We start from the raw sequence: 21,191 nt of genomic DNA on the forward strand, positions 1-21,191 counted from the left end.
TAAATGGCTCTACGAAGGGAAGATATATAGGTAAAGAATAGAGAGGCCTGATCTTGAAGACTCAGGGATAGCTTCGCTGAGGAAGGGGTGCTGGATGATAGATCTGAAGGATCAGTGTGAGTTAATCAGGCATGAAGTAGGTAGAAGAATGTTTCAGGGCAAGGGAACAGAATCACAGGACAAGTAGTAAAAGTGAGCTTTTGAGAAAGTGAAAGAAAGCCAGTGTGACTAGTGCACAGAGAAGAAGAGGAAGCATAGTTTAAGATGTGTCTGGAGCAAAATCATGCAGAATCTTAAGCTACTGTAAAAACTTTATCTTAAAGGAAATGATTTAAGTATTTAAAGTTTGTGGTGGGGGTGAGTGGGGACAGAGAAGGATAGGTGTGTGAAACAACAAGATTTGCATTTTTGTAAAGGCGATACATTCACATGACTCAAAAATCAAAATATTATTATATAAAGTCATTCATTATATTGGAAAGTAAAGTTCCAACAAGACATGCCTATAGATTGGAGGAAAAGAAATAGAGAAAAGTGGATGAGTTTAAGAGACAGCCTGGTTGTAATTTCCACAAATATTTTGTGATGGGTAGGAACCAGAAAGTGAGTAGGAAGGAGATGTTAAGAATGATTCCTAGATTTCTGGCCTACCAAGAATAGTTCGAAAACATCAAGATCCACACTTAATGGTTTGGGGATAGCATGTTAAGACCATAGAATGATTTATAGTTATGGTGGAATTTTATATGACACGCACAGACACATCTATATTTGCATATTCATATTATGTGTAGATATAAATGCCTCGGGAATATCTGTGATACCTTAATTGTCCAAAATAAACCTTCAACATTTATTTATTCATTCAATGACATAAGTTATTTATAGAATAAATATTTGAAATTCCTCATAGAGTGGCCACATACCATCTGTATTTTGGGGGGAAAAAAGGCACCATTCATATGGTCTACATTGTGTAGAACACCCTCTGAGGCTGTGTAGTTCACAGCCTTCATGACCCCACCACTTTTATTCCTACTACCAGGATTGGGTAATAAATGAATTTAGACAGTCCAGCTTAGTAAAGTTTTCTACAATTCAGGCTCTCTAGTTCACCCCACTGTCTCTCAATTAGGTTTCTACTCCTCAATTATTAAAAGTATGAGAAGAGAAAGATATGCACTGAGTGCCTGGACTAAGAAACATTCTGTCAGAACACTACTTCCCCAAGATACTTTCATGATAAGCATGCACAGAACCTTTTAATCCCCGCAACAAACAAAAATTATCCTCTAAATGCAGAGGTCTTTTATACCCTCTGTCCATTTGGATGAAGACAAAGGTCATTGTGTTCTGACCTAAAGTGACCGCATACCGTTCTCTTAAGCGACATAAATAATCAAGTAGAGCATTTGATTTATAATTCTAGTAAACAAAATTTTAGAAATAGTAAGATTTATACTGTAAATATTTTAGACAAAATAATGAAATGTATTCAACAGATTATATTTAATCTCCTGCTTCTGATTCTACAATTATACATATCTTCACCTTACACTAAAAGGACTATTCAAGAAGAAAAGTTAAAATAATGTTAGTTAGAATTTTCCTTTAAATCCAATCCCAAATAAAAAATAATTCATTTCCCTGAAAAGTTTAAAATTATTTGCAAAACATAATTTTGATTTAATAGAACTGTATATAATGTATATACATATACAAAGGTATAGAGAGTTGTAGACTACATAAAAAAAAAAAACATAAACTTAATTGTAGATGATATTGTAGGAATACAAAATAAGAGCTGACGCTAAAAAAGAATTTTAAAGATGGTGCAATGTGTTTCTAGAGAGAAATAATTAAACAAAGTTACCATTATTTACCTATCATTTCCCTACTTTTGATTCCCTGGATCTATAATCAATTTACAGTCAGGCCTGAACAAACTTGAGCAAGTTTAATTAACATAATATAATGGATTTAGAAAAAAAAAATGCACCTGAAGCTACCAGGTGGTATTAGGGGACTTTTCACTACTTAGTTTTCTCTTCAGTTAACAGTAACTCTCATTACCTATTTCGCATGTGCACAGCATGATGAAAACAAGTTCAGGTTCATAAGGATGAATGATTTTTTTTTTTAAGTAAAGATGCTTTCTTCCTCATAAGCTGTTCTTCACTCTGACATAAAGTATCAACCTATTCCAAAAAGCCATGGTTAAATATCTAAGTTTAACTCACCATACTGTGGGCAAAATGAGGGTATTTTCAAATGAAGAGGGAAATACACATGATCAAGTTTCATCTTAAAAGAAAAATTAAAACAGAAAAAAATCCCCAAGTGTAAATTGCTTTGAAATAACTTTTTTTGTATTGGCTCTATCTCCAAAGTTATTTTCTTGGGTACTACTTAAGATGCATTCAATATTGACTGGTAAATTTTTAAAAGCAAACATGTAACAGCAATTATATGTAAACAACACAGTGAACTAAGTACTGTCAGCTGACAAGTATTTTCATACAGAGTTCATATGGTTGAACTTATTTTAAAGGCAGTTAAAAGCATGCCAAACAAGTCTCATCTAATATTTGCATTTGAATTTTATATAGCAAGGTAAGGGTACTATTTTCTCTTCATGGAGAGAAAATAGCAGTAGAGTAGCAGAAAATAGAAAAAAAATCCTTTGGTTTGAGTTGCTCAAAAATAAAATTTCTGAAAGCAAAATGAATATGAAATACTACACTGCAAGTAAGACACTCTGAGTATTTTATGTATATCCAGTAAAATATTACATTAAATCTTCGATTGTTGCCAGAAATTTTAAAATTCTGAGAGAAATCAAACTTGAAGAGAAATAATCTCCATAAATTAGCAAAGTAAAAGGTCATCTGCTCATAATCATTGGAGGAAATACGTATACATGATCCAACCGAAGTGGACAGCTCCTGCAGGTCTGCAGGCAAATTCTTACCTTGACAGGTGCCATTTTTCTCTTCATATCCTGCCTTGCACATGCATTTCCCGATGGGCACCAGCCACTCCCCTTCAGCACTGCAGTGCATTTTGGGTGGTTCATCTGTCACAGAATGGTTGACACAGGAGCCCGACACTTCAAGCAATTGCGAAGAATCAGCTCCAGTGATTGTGTCGGGGAACACAGCCAAGTGTCTTACCACAGAAGGGCATTTTTTATAGTACACACGCACAGAAACCAAAGCAATGCAAGCACCCACATCTTGAAAAGCAAGATAAAATCCCTTTTTGCTTAGAGGTCCTACATCTCTGACCTCTGTATTCAGTTTCATAACCCGGTCACCAAGATCAAGCTCTGTAAAGCTTTCATCGGCAGCAATGGTATCAATTTTGATGTATTGGTTTTCCTTGATGTTTCTCCCATTCTCATCATCTGATTCAAAGTAATACATGTTAAAGGTTTCCTTACAGGTTCCCAGTCCTCCAGGAAGACTGTTGCAGTCCCGCAGAGTAAACTTGAGTTCTATAAAGATTCTGGAAGCACCTTCGTTGGAAATCCAACTGGTCAAAAGCCAGTTATTCTGATTCTGTTCCATAACTTTGCATACTTGGTATGTGTGGATAGGGGCATAATTTTCATCAACTTCACCAATCTCTTCCCACTGTATAAATAGAAAGATTTTTTTTTAATATTTAGAAAATAACTAGCAAAAATTATCAAAGAAAACTATTTCAGACATAGAAATTTCTGCAGCCTTAATCTATGTTATTGGGAGAAGGAGCAGTACAATGAGAACTAAAAAAAAAAAAAAAAAAAAACCTTTTTAAATTAAGTAAAGTAATAGAACATCATTCATTGTCTCCACTAATACAAAAGTTAACACAAATGAATTTGATGGGGGAAAAAAGCATGTATTTAAGAGATAAGGTAGAAGTAAATTGAATATGGGTGCATTTAACAAGAAGGAACAGTGAAAGGAAATTATGTATATTTGGAAAAAAGTTAAGTATATAAACTAACAGAGTAGATAAAGTGTGACAGAAAAAAGCAAGTACATTTTTTTTTAAAAGACAACAGTGGAAAAAAAGCAGTAAATGTGAAAAAGAAGGGAGAAAAATGTAACACGTGAATCCACACTTATTTAATTCTGGCATGTTATAAATAACACATCAATGTAATAATACTTGCAAGAAAATTCATTAGTTTAAAATTAATAGTAGGTGCTTATTTCATTGACTCAATCTGCTTGAGATTCTTCTGCAAATTTGATACCTAAATGTTTATTCATAGGTTTATCTATGAAACATACACCTAGAGACAGATATAAAATAGAGATAAAAATTATATATGAATAGCTTTGCCAATTTGAATCCTGAGCTTTTGGTATATCCTGGGAATGCATTAATTATTTTTTACCAACCCATTATTTCATGCATAATGACCTTAAGAGTTCTGAATATATATATACATATATATATATATATATATGTGTATATATATATATATATATATATATATATATACATATATATATAGGATACAGAAAGAAATTAAGTATGATTTATATAGCTTCCAAAATATTAGGTCAAAGAGATCTAAACTTATCTCTTTCCCAATAAAATATTCCAGTTTTAAGACTTTTGATGTACCATAATCACTTTCTTAACAGTATAGAACCAAATTTTTATTCTCCATAAAGACATTATTATTATAATTTAAGAAGTTTTTTAAAGAATCTGTGTGTACAAAGCTATATATATTTTTTGTTTTAAATCTTTAAAAATGACCCTGAAACACAAAGAGCAATGAAATCATACTGACTTCCAATAAATCCAGAATGTGATTTCAGACATTAAATATTATAGATAATAAACTTCATAGAACTTCATCTCTTTAGACATGAAATTAAATAGAGCATTATTTCTTGATTCTGTTCAACTGACAAAGATGTGAAAAATGTGGAGTCACAAGGGATGCACATAAATCGTGTACCTCAGATGGTCCCTCTCAAAATTCTAGCTGCCATCAGACAGACATAAGTAAAAGGTGCTAATGAAGGAAAACTGCTGAGCTCCTTAAATTCACAAGAGAGAGACATCAAGATTTTATCTTAACCATTTTCACATCATGGTGTTATGTGAAGCCTTAGTTCTTTCATTTAATCTCACTTTTGTCTTCTCTCAAAAATGTACACAAACTCTACTTAGCCTCAGATTTCCAAAACAGCTTTCCATCTCAGCAGTCTGTCACTAAACTATTTACACTGTCTTGCTGGAGTGATCCAGCTATCAATCTCTTTATTATAAATGGTTACTGAATGCCATTATTAACATTTCATGCAAAAGAATACTTCGACTACCCAAATGAAAATCATACAAATGATCAGATACTTGTTAAATTAAATATATATTTTTTGAATTAGTAAAATGGAAATAGCATCAAAAAAATTCTTCTCTAAAAAAAGAAAATCAAGATGCTACATTATCTCTGTTTTAGACTTATTTTATAAGTCTTCCAATACAAAACACAAACAGATTTCAAATCCTTGACCTTAAATCATTTATAAAAAAAAAACTATCTCTGCATTATAATTCCAATAGGACACTGCTAGCAAGTAAGAGGAGCTGGACAAGTAAAAGGAATCAGAGCAACAACATCTTCCAAGAAGATTATAAGGCAAGCAATTCACAGTCTTTGTCTGTACAAAATCCAAGGTACCACAAATATTATTAAAAATGCAAGCCAAGCAGCACTTGACAAGACAGCTTAATAGTTACTGCTTCAGGTGATAATTTCAAAGTATGGTCATAAGCAACTTACTTCTCTGAATATTCTCAATTAAGATGAGGAAAACTGTAATTTTCTTTGATGTTAGAATCTATCATGGTGGAATTTATTTATTTTTCTTTTCAAGTGTCCAAAATATAAATGAAGGCTCACATTTTCTATTTTTAATGCGTGAACAGAAATACTTTAATTTAAATAATTATAGCCATAAGCCATTCAGAGAATCAACTAGGTAATACATACACGTGAATATCTGCTACTATGTGGACGAATAGGCTAAGAAATAGACAAAAAAAATTCATTTATTTTGGATTGACTAGTTGAACTAAAACTTCAAATTCTTCCAAGTTTTCTTCCTTTTTAATACAGAGTGGGCATCTTGCCTTCTTCAGCAAAGATTACACTGATGAAGAAGAAACAAAGGGGATGAAAAGAAAGTAACACTCACCAAGAACTTAAGAATGTGGCAGGTATATTCCTAGACATTTTTGCAAATATCACGTTAAGGAAATTATACCAGTTTAATGAAGGCACAGATACAAAACACAATACTTTTGGTTCAGTTTTGTTCGATTTCCTATGACCCCGTGGTTTAATAAACGTATTTGCTGTTCCTTGATTACTACAAGCAGTGTGCCTGGGCATTTGGAAATGTGGTCACTGAATGCAATATGGTGCTGTGCTCTTTTCTTCAAGTCTAGCAACTCCTCAAGGCCCACCCTCTGAGCCCATGCTTTTCTCTATGTTTGTTTCCTCCTTACTCCTATTTCTTTAAGATTAAATAACTGGTTTTACACAGTCAGCTTGGACTGGCTTGATTTGTTTCCCAGATGCTTGAGGTTGCTCCTTTTCCTGCTGGGCCCTGAAAACTCCAAGTTGTATTGGAATCCTAAGCCAGCCACAGTCATCAGAACAGCGGCAAACAAAAAGGACTTATTTTCATAAACATCCAAAAGTTAGGGTTACCAACTTCTCCTACCCAAACCAGAACTACCCATAACTCAAACACTCTATTCTAGTCATTTAATGTCCCATATAAATATTAGAAAGGGTCTTAAAAGATCTGGCCCTACTGTTCATATTAGAAATGAGGAAATTGAAGACCGAACAAAAGGAAAGATTTTCCCAAGCTCACAGAGGACAACCCTTTCCATCTGAGCATTCCATCTGCCTGTGTCTACCTCTGTCTTCTTGTTGGCACATCTCTGTCCTTGATGTGTGTATTTGTGTGCAGGATTCCTTGATTCACTGCCATCAATTGCTAGCCAACTCTGTCAAAACAAATTCACATTTTTTTTTCGGTATCATCTAGCTGTAAACCTTTCTTCTTTATCTCTTTTCCTTTCTTCTTTCCTTCATTCCTAACATCCTTCCTTGCTTCCTTCCTTCTTTCCTTCCTTTCTCCTTCCCGCCCGTCTCTTTCTCTCTCTCTATATATATACATACATACACACAGACACACACATATATATATAACATATATATATTAATACTCGGAAATACAGATATGAGAATAGAGACATGGTTGCCTTATTCTCTACTGTATCTCAGAGTCTGACACCACAGGGCACAGATTAAAGTACTTGATAATTTTTTTTTTTAAAGATTTTATCTATTTGACAAAGAGAGCACAAGCGGAGGGAGAGAGAGGGAGAAGCAGGCTCCCTGCTGAGCAAGGAGCCCGATGTGGGACTCGATCCCAGGACCCCAGGATCATGACCCGGGCCGAAGGCAGCCGCTTAACCGACTGAGCCACCCAGGTGTCCCAGTACTTGATAAATATTTTATATGAATGAATATCAAATGTATACACATTCCTCCTTAGTCCAGAGATCTGCTAATTCAAAATATACAATAATTCAAACATGGTAAATAAAGATTGTATGATTTGTCTTTTGTGTTTGCTCACACAAAGACAAATTTTGTTCTGTGTAAATTGTCTGAATTTTATAAATTTTAAAAGGAGAGTTTATAAATTCATGGTTTTTTTTTTTGAAAATTATTCTTCAATAAAAGGCTGTAAGCGTTTAAGATATTTTCTTTTTATTTTATTTTTTATTATTATGTTAATCAGCATACATTACATCATTAGTTTTTGATGTAGTGTTCCATGATTCATTGTGCGTAACACCCAGTGCTCCATTCAGTACGTGCCTGGTGATGGGTATTAAGACATTTTCTTTAGTTCACTAATCCATACAATTATCTGGAGTTCAGTTTTGTGTATTAACCTAAAGAACTAATTTTCGTTAACATTACATTTGAACAATTTTAACTTATAGCTTAGTTTAAGTGTTATTTTTGACCATATGTTTAAAAATATTGTTTTCACTTTTTACTCACTAGTCTTCTTCACTATTCGTACAGATTAAAAACTCAGAATATAGCATATGAGCTGGCAGCACTATACTTTATTTCATATTTCAGTCAAACAATATTTTCTTAGCGATTTTCTTTGGCAGAGTGATATAAAAATATAGCTAAGGATCAATTGCTTTTAGTCTGACATGCCCAAAGCATAGTTTTGTAGCAAGACCTTGTTTACCACATAAATGCTTCTTTGAACATAGTGGATAACTGCCCATTATCCTTTAATATCACAATATTTTGCATAATGCCTTTTGAAATGCTCCAGAAAGAAATTAATTCCAGGCTTCCCATTATATTTAAAATACTTTAGATGTCATTTACTATGATCTGCAGTGTGTGTGTATGTGTGTGCGTATATCTGTATGTTGTATGTTTGCTAACTTCACTGAAGGTATCCTGATTTCAAATTACTAATTAACTGCGGTTTTTAAAAGAGCAGTACCTCTGCATGACTTTAGAAAGTAACTAGAAAATAGTTTGACAATGTGCTCAAACTTGGAAGTAAGTCACTTTACCCATCTTAACCAGTGAGCAACACATTCCAATTGTTACCTCATAATATGTTTACCTAAAGTCTAGAATTCTGGAAGCTTCTTGCTATGCAAAAATAAGATGAAATATAATATAGGGGCACCTGGGTGGTTCAGTTGGTTAAGCATCTGCCTTCGGCTCAGATCATGATCTCAGGGTCCTGCATTGGGCTCCCTGCTCAGCGGGGAGCAAGCACGAGCTATCTACTTCAGAAATTCAATCTTTCTAATAGCTATGGTTCTTTAGTAAAGTAAATATGACAAAATATATCAACTTCCAACAAAAATAATTTGAACCAACAATCTTGTTCCATTTCCTCAATAATATGTTACATTACATCAAAAAGGCATTTGAATTGCTTAAAACATCTTTAAAATTCACGAGTATGATGTAGAAATATTACTAGAGATAACTCAATTTTCTGTGTATGAATAAAGGTGAAGTCAATTACATGGACTCAAATTCAATTCATGAAACAAATAAAAACACTCGAGAAAGACATAAATTAAACTTTCAAGTTTATACGAATATTTTCACAGGAAACCATAGACAATTGAACATCTATATACAAAACTAAATATGAATGGCAATGAGATTTTTTCCCCTAGAAAAACAATTCATAGTTTGTTTCTTTAATGTTGAAGTTAGTAAATTTTTTTTGAAAAAGGAAAGAATAAATGAAAAGAAATAAAACAATGAATTCTTTGTTAAAAAATTATCCAAATGCAGATGAAATGAATTTGACATGGGGAAAATCAAAAAGACCATATCAGCTGAAATATGCACAGAGAAGTTCATGACTTTAGCAAAGCCAGAATTTCCTAGTAGATACTGTGATGAACATAATTTAAAAACAAAAAAATGTATATATCACAACTGCTTACACATTTATTGTTATTCCACATTTAAGAAGGCATAAAATAAAGTTTCACATAAAATTATAAAATATGTCATAAATACTTCAAGTTTTAAAATCTGGCTTTCTCCCTTGAAAAATTCACTCAGGAAAACAACTTCAAATTTATCAAATGGTCAATAATTTAAAAGGTGGCATGAGCTAAGTGGATAAGTATGCCTGGAATTAACAAATGAATAAACTGATTTAAGATCTTAAATGATCTCATTAGTGTTCTATCAAAAAGCAGTCCCATTAAATATGATACGGCATCTAGTTTGTCAGTGATTTTGTGGTATGAGTTATAATTTTAAAAGAAGCAGCTAAAACCAAACAGATTTATAAATCACTGATCGAGTTTAGTTCCATATCAGTTATACTGTGTATTAGGCACCATTCTTAAGTTATAGTAGCTTACCACTGTATATTTTCTATCATGTCATACCAAGAGATGGTCAATCCAACATTTGATAACATGCAAAACTGTAGGAATATTAATGACCTTTCATGTACTATGAAAAAAGTTTATATAACAATAAAAGTTTACATAGACTGTGAGTTTCTATCTTTGTAAAGAAATGCTTGTGATCTCAATTCCATACTTACTTAAGCAAGAGTACATATTTACCAGGAATATTTTAAGGTCTAAGAAGTCATATGTCTCTCCTATATTTTAGGATTTCACAGTGGACACACATGTGTGAGGGTGCACACACACACACACACACACACACACACACACACACACCGTAAAGAATTCCTTCCTGACGGTCATCGTGAGATGTTAGAAATGGTCCTCCCAGTGTTATTTAAATGCATATCATCTCAATAACACTTAAAATTTCAGAGTGACATTATTACTCTCTTTAATATAAATACTGTTCTCTTACAGATAGCTACAAATTCTGTGGGGAAGCTTTCTTTTCAAAGCAATATGCAAGTTTCAGTAAATGAGGAAAAAAAAACTATTTTACTTGGGATTCAATTTAATGAAAATGAAGTATATTAACCTCTGGTGAACTTAATGTTTCAGGCCAAACAGATACAATTATACCCTTTCTAGTCTGGCAAGAAAAAAAATTTCAGTAAACCATTTACAACTCTGGATTATTTATCCAGCCTATAAAATATACCAGAAAATATAATGTTGTCTGTGCTTTCTAGTCTTTACTCTGGCCTCATTTTTCAATAGATAATATTGCACTTGTGGTGTAGGCCTTGACAACAGTGCCCATAAATCAATTCTGTATTTCACATTAATCATGTTCTTGTAATCAGTGGCTATTCAACACAAATTTCCATCTCATTTTTTTTGTTGGGAAACAGCCACATTGGAGCTTTGAGCTTATTCAAGCTTAAGTGATTGTATTGCCATAATATGGACTAAAGTCCACTGAACCCACTTGCCACAGCTGTATTAATGAAATTCTGTACAAATGGAGGCCATCTCCATTTAGCATGTTGTCCAGTCAGGAGCTGGAACTTCCATAGGGAACGATTTTATTCTTCAGAATCCCAGTGCTGCTCTCTTTGATATGGAACTAAAAGAACAAATAGCCAGAGGTCCATTGCAAATCCCTCATCCGCACTTGTTGAGCCTTGTCTGGCCAAGACATAGATCTCGACAAAAAACAGCTCTTCGAGTAAAAGCACACATTTCTTACCAAAAACTTAACATAGACATTCAAAATGTTTAGCGATAGTTCTAAAATGACAATTTCAAAATTTCAGTGTTTATTTTTGCATGTTTTTGATCATTAGCTTAATGCAAATTTAATTTTCACCTACATTAGGTTGTGGAATTTTATTACAGGGAATGCTATCTAAAGACAGTGATGACTAACATTTATAGAAATTATTTTTACCTATCAATTCAATCTAAATATTTTTATTGAATTTTATTAACTTTGTAATTTGGAAATAACCGTGAAAACAGATTTTTCTAAGAATTCTAGGCAAATAGGAAATCTTTACAGCATTAGTGGAATTGCAATAGTAAGGAAAATAAATCTTACATTTGTTCTTCCTACTTGGATCTTCTGCCAATATTTTTTTCTTATCTTCATATATTGTTTCTTCTCTCTCAAGAAATTGTCTCTTTCTTTGGTTAGTAACCATAAATGGGAATAGTGAAATTAATTTTGTAGTGTGATTTTAATCTTAAAATTAAAACAAGTTATTAACTGCCTTTTTCTCTGCTTATCAATACAATCCCCTTCACCGATATATTCTGGTAATTGGAAACATAAACAGAGTAAATACAGATAACAGATAAGTCTAGTTATGATATAGAAATATATAATTTTTAGCTTAATAATCTTAGATGTTATTTGATACTTTCATATCTATTTATAGATGAGCAAACAGGACTCTTGATATGATAAAAAATATATTCATAATTACATGAGGTAATTGTCTCTGACATCCATTTATTCTTTTGTGTGTTATACAGCTAATAGGTTATCTAATATATACCTAACGGTTCCCAGTAAAGATGGCTCAGTGGGCTCCTGGGCATCTCTAGCTCTTTGATGATACTTCTCCATTCCAATTTTAGTTAGTTATACTTAGTATAGAATAAATACATACATTTAAATGTGTGTTTATTAGGAAAAAAGTAGGCAGATATGTAATCAAGTTTTAGGCTATAGGGAACAGGACTCTTCTATGCTGCTGGTGGGAGTATATATTAGTAGCCAAATTTGGGGAGCTATCTAACAATACATGCCAAATTATTATTTTTTTAACTAGGATTTTCATATGTGACTAGAAATACATATGTCAAGATGTTACTTCCAACATTGTTGGCCAAATATTAGAAACAACATACATGCCATCAATAAGAATTAATAAAAAGTGTTATATTCAAACTATACATCATTGAACAAGAGTTAACATTAATTATTTTATGTTAAGATTGCAAATACATGATATAGGGGAAATGAAGATTTTTTTTAAACAGTAAAGCTATACTTTAAACATGAATATTAAATAATCTTTAAAAAATAAAAATAAAACAATATTATAAATTATGTTTATTACATCATATGGTGATAAAAGTATAAATGAACAGAGAAAAATTCACCAAATTTATGAGAATAGATCAATAAAAAGAATCCAGTCTGAAACATAAAGATTGAATTAAAAAAATGACAGAGCTGCAGAGACCTCTAGAACAAAATAAAGCATATTGGCATATGTGTAATGAAAGTCCCAAAAGAGAAGAAGAGAGAATAGAATGAGAAGCATGGTATTTGAATAAGTTATCAAGATTTTGCTAAATTTGATGAAAAATGATGAGCAAATCCAAAATGCCCACTGAACCTAATTAGTGTATGCACAAAGATCCATGCCTAGACACATTATAATAACACTGCTGAGAGCCAAAACATTAAAAAAAAAAAAAAAATGAGGGGCTCCAGGGTAGCTAAACTAAGTAGGTTAGCTTCCGATTCTTGATTTCAGCTCAGGTCATGATCTCAGAAGAGTGAGATAGAGACCTATGTCAGGTTCCATGCTCAGTGCGGAGTCCACTTGAGATTCTCTCCCTCTCCCTCTGCCCTTCCCCCCTCCCCCGCTCACACACACACTCTCTTTCTCTCAAATAAATAATAAATCTTTAAAAAAATTGAAAGCAGCAAGGGGAAAACCACTCATCAAGTAAAGGACAATAATATAATAATTAACTCACGTCTCACCAAAAACATTGCAGGCCAGAAGAGCGTGGAATGACGTATACAAAATGCTGAATGAAAAAAAAATCTGTCAACCAAGAATTCTATATCTAGCAAATGACTCAAAAGTTACCAATAAAAAAACAAATGATCCAACTAGAAAATGGGCAAGACATGAACAGACATGTTACAGCAGAGGATGTACAGATGGCAAATGAACACACGAAAAGATGTTGAATGTCATTATCAGGGAAATTCAAATTAAAACCATAATGAGATATCACTATACACCTATCTGAAATGCATTAATTTGTGTGTGTGTGTGTGTGTGTGTGTGAGTGACAACATCAAATGTTGGTGAAGGTGTGGAGAAACTGGATTGCTCATACATCATTCGTGGGAATGTAAAATAGTACAGCACTCTGTAAAACAAGCAGTTTCTTATAAAGCTAAACATGCAGTCATACAATGTAACAAGCTCATTCTTCAACACTGGTCCCAGGTAAATGAAAACATGTTCACAAAAATAACTGCATGTGCACGTTCATAGCAGATTTTTTTAATGGCCCTGAAATTAGAATCAGACTAGATGACTTTCAGTGGGTGAATGGTTAAACAAATGGTGGTACAAATGTACTATGGAACACTACTCAGCAGTATAAAGAAACAAACTATTTTTTTTTAGATTTTATTTATTTATTTGACAGAGAGAGACACAGCGAGAGAGGGAAAACAAGCAGGGGGAGTGGGAGAGGGAGAAGCAGGCCTCCGCCAAGCAGGTTGCCTGATGCGGGGGCTCGATCCCAGGACCCTGGGATCATGACCTGAGCCGAAGGCAGACGCCTAATGACTGAGCCATGCAGGTGCCCCAAGAAACAAACTATTGATGAAAACAACAACTTGAAAGAATCTCCAAGGAACTATACTGAGAAAAATCAATCTCAAAATGTTAAATGCTTTATGAGTCCATTTATATCATATTTTTTAAATAATATTTTAGAAGTGGAGAAGAGCTGAGTGGTGGTTGCCACAGGTTAGGGACAGGAACATGAGGGAGCAGGAGAGATATGAATGTGATCACAAGGGCAATATGAGAGATCTTGGTGGTATTGTCTCTGTTAGTATTGTAAAGAATTGTAAACCTACACAGGTTATGAATCTGTATAGAACTTAATACACACACACACACACACACACGCGAGAGAGAGAGAGAGAGAGGAGAGGAGAGAATTGAGAGAAATAGGGATGAAAGACCAGGAGAAAATGTACACAATTAATGAAAAATATCAATAACAATAATAAAAATATCAATATCAATTTAGATGTATCTGACTTCAAAGCTCATGTTGTAAGTTACTATGCATGACGTCTCCCAAAGGAAAACAAAGAGTTTATGTGAAAATAGTCATTTCTAGGCAAACTAATAAATGAACTAAAGCAAGTCACCCTCTGGCATTCTTTTCTAGGCACAGCCATATTTTTTTACTCCCAAAATTCTATTCTTTATTTTTGTTTCTCTTTAACTTTGAATTAAAGCTAAAGTAGTTATTAAAGTACCATCACTCAAAGTACTTTCTATGCAACTAGAATCCCCCTAAATATTTCATGGAAAACAATGTTCTTTATTTTTATTTATTTATATTTTAATTCTAGTATAATTAATATACACTGTTATATTAGTTTCAAGTGCACAAAATAGTGATTCAACAATTCCATACATTACTCAATGCACATCACTATAAGTGTACTCTTAAGCCCCATCATCTATTTCACCCATCCCCCCACCCACCTCCCCTCTGGTAACCACCAACTTGTTCTGTATAGCTAAGTCTATTTTTTGTTTGTATTTTTTTCCTTTGTTCACTCATTTCGTTTCTTAAATTCCACATATGAGTGAAATCATATGGTATCTGTCTTTCTCAGACTGACTTACTTCACTTAGTATTATACCCTCTGAATCCATCCATGTTGCTACAAATGGTAAGATTTCATTCTTTTCTATGGCTGATTAATATTCCATTGTATATATGTAAACCACCTCTTCTTTATCCATTCATCTGTCGATGGACACTTGGGCAGCTTCCATATCTTGGATATTATAAATAATGCTGCTGTAAACACAGGGGTGCATACATCTTTTCGAATAAGTGAAAACAAAATATTTTTTAACAAGACAGCTACGGAGCTCTTCCTAGTGTATTCCTTTTTAAGGTATTAAAATCAAAAGCTTTGAGAACTCTATGCACATGTATAAAGTAATCTCATAGTATACACATCTATATAGTAAAGCTATGCAGTAAGGTATCCCACTAAATTTTATATATTTACTATCTTCCACACTTGTATTTCCAGAGAACTCATTTATTCATAACACATATGAGCATCTTGCTGAATACTCCACAGCACATATTTTGGGAAATTCTAGTTATGGTGTTGACTGATAATTGCTCTGTTGTAGCTACTTACTAGAGTGCCATATAATAATGTCTTAAATTCTGGCTACTCCCCTGTGATACATTTTCATAGTATCTAATTTATATTCCATTTTCAGTTTATATGTCTGTATCCTCCACCAGATTCACTCAATGACAAAGAAACCTGTTGTCAATTGTTTGTGTATTCCCAATGTTTAGAATTATGCCAGGAGAGTTGTACAAACTCAATACATATTTATTGAGTGCATATACATAAGAATGAAAGAATGAATAAGTGAATAAAAGAATAAATGAATGAAAATAAAAACAACCATTTGATTTACTTTTACTGCTTTACTCAGTGATGTGCTGGGATCTGCAGCAAGGGAACAGAAAGAACTTTCAAGTGAGTTATTTCTCTCTCCTTTTTCCAGAAGCAATTTAGTCAGAGAACACTTGGCATGTCAACCCTGAAATGTTGCCAGCCTTTTGCTCTGGCCACTATTTTATTCCTCTCAATAATAACTCCCACCAGAAGAATGGCAAGGAAAAGAAAGAGAAGGTTAAACTGAATTCTGTCAAATGTTGTTAAGAGTTGGCAGCTCTAGGAAAGGTTTTATGCCAAAGAGAATTGAATCTTGTGGAAAAAGAGGCTACCTGAATCACTGTGAATTTCATTTATCTGTGTATCTCTGTTCCTAATTATCACTGGTAAGTGACAGTTGGCAACTCCATGGAGGTCTCAGAAGATTATAAATTTTATTAAATGGTCAAAACATAACATTTAAAAACTTCAGTGATTCATGCAAAGAAAAGCACGCTGTATTTCATGTGATGTTGAGGCTTGCTCTAACCAGCTTCCTTTCACATAAAATAAAATGTTAAAGTTATATGATGGTATCTGAAATTTCTATTGTGACAAGATCTAATTAGTTGGGCTAAATGAAATGTAAAGTTTGAATGCTGGAACATAGATTCTCTTTCACTTTCACCAATCCTCATATATATATATATATATATATATATATATATATATATATATATATATGGAAATAATATATATATATTCACTTATCATATAAATTTATTTATATATATTTATATTCACTTATTATACATGTGTATATATATCATTAGGGCTCACACATGTATATATATAATCATTAGGCTCATATATATGAACCAATTCATACACTCCAGTTCACTTGACCCAAATGAAGGTAAGTTATAAGACTAAAAAGAGAAGTTTTTTTGATATATATCTGATAAGCAAGATACAGAGTCTCAATAATTCTCCAATCATATTTAATTACCCTTTTAGAAAGTACATCATATCAAAAGAAAATGCTAAAAGTTTAATTATTCCAAAATATAACAAAGTAAATACTTATTAGAAATTTTTAAAAAGCAGAAAAAAGCTTTATAGATCTCAATATGTGTTAACTAATTTTTTTTTTGCTTTAATAGAAGGTCTCAGTGTTTCTCACAAGAATTTAGAGCCATATTTTAGAGCTAACCACCATATAGCATCAAAGCAGAAATACTTTCTTAATGATCTTTCTCTAAGTAGTTGTTTTATAGATTCATACAACTTTACTACTGACACTGTTAATTTCTGCAATGATTTTTACAGAATAACTAATATGCCCCAAATGGCTAGCTTAATGTTTTTCTCACATTCAATGACAAAGTATATACATATATCTATGAGATGATTGCTTTTATAATTCTGATAAGTTGCCATATTTAAACATTCCATTCATAACTAAGTAGAGCTAATAAATGAGTAAAATACATACTTGTTCTAGTCAAGAAGGTTGCCACAAAGAGGCCCAGGAAAGAATAAAACTGATCTCGTTGACAACCTGCCAACTGTTTGCATACGTATATTCACTGATAACACTTTACTTCAGAAGCATTTATACTAATCTATTATAGACACTTTAATGCTTTCTACATAACTGAAAAATGATGTCTTTAACAAATTATTTGAGAAGATAATATTCTTCAGAGTTTCATAAACCAGTATTAGATAAGCATACAAATATACATAATTTTAAGCATTTAAAAAAAATCTGAACTATCTTCGTTAGAAGAAAGCTATTAAAAGAGGAGCTTTGGTATTTAATAATAGAATATAAAATGTTATCCAAGTTAGAATCACCAGCCATAAAGAATATATAACTACAAGAACTATATATTGATATTAAATAATTGAATTTGATTTATGCAGCCTGGTTTTGAAAATGTACTTCTAAATGGAAGATGAATAATGACTGAGGTAATTTTTTTTCTATTTAAACCACCTTAACTCATTTTTTTCCTCAACTAAAATACCCTAAAGGTCACAATATTAAACATTCAGCAAGAGATGTACCAAGTGAGCCTCATATGCCAGGTTTTCCTAGGTAATACCTATGTGCACAGAATTCCCATTCAATTTAAAGGGGTCATGATTACATAAATATATATATGAAAACCTTAGTTTATTATTTATATATGTAAATCTTAATCTTTTTTTATTTCCTTCTAAAATATTTATTCATACCAGCATCTCTTCTCTCTCTCTTTTTTTAATTAATAATACTACTGTAGAGTATCTACTTTTTTTTATTCCTTGGCTCAATTTAGATGACCTACAACAGAGGTTTCTAAACACTGGTTTAGGGGCACTTGGGTGGCTCAGTTGGTTAAGTGTCTGATTCTTGATTTTGGTTCAGGTCATGATCTCAGGGTCATGAAAACGAGCCCCTTGTGGGGCTCTGTACTGGGCATGGAACTTGCTTAGGATTCTCGTTCTTCTTCTCCCTCTGCTCTCCCCCCTCCCACTCATGTATGCACTCTCTCTCTCTCAAAAGAAAAATAAAAACAAAAACCACTGGTTTAACTGTCAATCATAACTACCTCTAGTGATTATTAAAAATGCAGATTTTAGGGTAGGCATATGACCTACAGAATCCTGGGACCCAGGAATATGTATTTTATTTTATTTATTTATTTTTTTAAAGGTTTTATTTATTTGACAGAGAGAGACACAGTGGGAGAGGGAACACAAGCAGGGGGAGTGGGAGAGGGAAAAGCAGGCTTCCCGTGGAGCAGGGAGCCCGATGCGGGGCTCGATCCCAGGGCCCTGGAATCATGACCTGAGCTGAAGGCAGACACTTAACGACTAAGCCACCCAGGCACCCCAGGAATATGTATTTTAATAATACATGATAATTAATAATTGTTTAAAATGTATTGACAACTTAAAATGTGCCTGGACTTTCTTAAATATTCTACATATTTTAACACAGGTCATCTTCACCATGATCCATTGAGGAAGCTATTATTACTTAGATGGGGAAACAAGGAAAGTTAATGAATTGTAGGGCTATAGTTCTGGTAGTATCACTTCAGAGTCCTAGGTCTTGTTCTTTTGTCACTTACACAGCCTCTTTTGGGTGAGTCTAACATCTAACTAGATTTCTATAAAATGTCCAATAAATGTGGATAACCTATACTATACTGAATCACAGATAGCTACACTGTGCCTATCTCTCAAACTAAACAAAAAGTCCCATAAGAAGGAACACTATATATTCATATTTTGGATCCTTCACAAAATACTTGAGTTCTTGGGTACATATTTGTTGAACTTACTCTTTTCAAATCCTCCAAGTAGAAATGACCAAAATCATATGCACTGAGGAAACATTATATAGCAAAGCTTCCTTTCATGATACAACCTATTCTATCATCTAACCTAAACACTTTCTCCTACATCCCAAGCCCATTTCTTAACTCATTTTTAAAACTCATTTTTATGAGGAACAATTCTTGTCACCATTAGCTATGATTTTTTTTTTTTATTTTAGGATTTTGAACATATTTATGTTCCTTAATTTACTATTTGAGATTGTCTGTGGCTGACATTCTAGAAAGCTAAATGAAATGGCCCAAACTATACCTTGTCTTAATATGTGGCCTGGATAAGGCCCAGGTTTCAGGTCTGGAAACACAGAGAAATAAACTGAGTTGGAGTAAAAAGAATTTATGCCCTTTCCCTCAAGTTATAATCTCTATGCATGCTGTTCTTTTATTTTTATTTATTTATTTTTTTTAAGATTTTATTTATTTATTTGACACAGAGAGAGAGAGACAGCGAGAGAGGGAACACAAGCAGGGGGAGTGGGAGAGGGAGAAACAGACTTCCCGCCGAGCAGGGAGCCTGATGCGGGGCTCGATCCCAGGACCCCGGGATCATGACCTGAGCCAAAGGCAGACGCTTAACTGAGCCACCCAGTCGCCCCCATGCTGTTCTTTTAGATATACTAAAAATTAACACGATGTTCCTTCATTATACTGGAATCCCAGTCAGTGTTTTGTTGTTTTGTTTTTCTGTGAATAAGTGACTGCCATTTGTTAGCTTGCTTACAGAGATATGTTATATATATTTTTTTTAGTTTCTTTTTTTTTATTAAAGATTTTATTTATTTATTTGACAGAGAGATAGAGAGAGAGAACAAGTAGGCAGAGGGAGAGGGAGAAGCAGGCTCCCCGCTGAGCAGGGAGTCCGATGCGGGGCTCGATCCCAGAACCCTGGGATCATGACCTGAGCCGAAGGCAGCCGCTTAACCGACTGAGCCACCCAGGCGCCCTTTTTTTTAGTTTCTTAATCTACCTTCTTTATATTGTGGTTATGATAGTATACAGAATCGGCAATCATTCAAAATCTCCTTTCTGTAGGTCAATATATACCTTTCTATAAGAATTAAAGTCAAAAATATATTTCAGTTCTTGAATGGGGTTACATATATTGCTGTGAAATGAAGGCAACCCATTAAATTTTGTTTGGCTAAAAGTTTGCTAAAACAGAATAGAAATTCAGATTTTCTGAGAGAAAAAGGGAAATTCAGATTTTCTGAGAGAAATGTACTTGGAAAATAATCCAGGTAACTTGAAGAATCAGATAGTGAATTTTCATAAATACAAAGGCCTCAATGCCTTCCCCATGCATGGGAATGAAGTGGAAAAACACAAGGTGACATGTTTCTTTCTTACAAATAGGCAGGAGGAAGAGCAGAAAGTGAGGAATGAAATTCAGGGAGTAGCATGCTCAATACTTACATGTGTATCAGACATTCATATGTATCTTTATGAATGAAGTCACCATTTTTTGCATGATATATTGAAACTCATTAGGAAAAGCAATGGAGTAATTGCTAACCTCAGACACTGGTCTTGGAAAAATGATTCTCACCGTAATCAGCATAGAGCCTACTTGAAATATCAAGTCATGTTTAATGAGGTTAAAGAACAAAAAATGAAATAAAAACATTGGAGAATATCACTTGTTTTCACAAATTGCTTCCTTCTTTACATATGCTAGTTCTGACAACATGCACCAACTTGGAAGACACCTACACCCAGAAGTGGTAAATACTAGTGTGGCCAGAAGTTGGGGGGAGCTAACAAATGTATTGGTATAATGAATCTAGGTTTTAAACTTTATGAAAGTGGAGATAAGACATCTATATTTGGTTTCCAATGCCAAATACAGTCAC

The 21,191-nt window shown here is 33.3% G+C and overlaps 1 protein-coding gene across 15 annotated transcripts in view; it reads right to left on the reverse strand.

The window, feature by feature from the left end:
- Positions 1-21,191, reverse strand: part of EPHA5 (EPH receptor A5) — a 343,456-nt gene that overhangs the window by 267,836 nt on the left and 54,429 nt on the right. For all 15 annotated transcript variants that reach the window (XM_078068724.1, XM_078068722.1, XM_078068726.1 and 12 more), the window contains exon 3: positions 2,972-3,635. In XM_078068724.1, coding sequence (XP_077924850.1) covers positions 2,972-3,635 — 664 coding nt within the window. The remainder of the gene's footprint in view (positions 1-2,971; positions 3,636-21,191) is intronic.

The sequence above is a fragment of the Halichoerus grypus genome, chromosome 3 (assembly GCF_964656455.1).
Source record: "Halichoerus grypus chromosome 3, mHalGry1.hap1.1, whole genome shotgun sequence".
Classification (NCBI taxonomy): Eukaryota; Metazoa; Chordata; class Mammalia; order Carnivora; family Phocidae; genus Halichoerus; species Halichoerus grypus.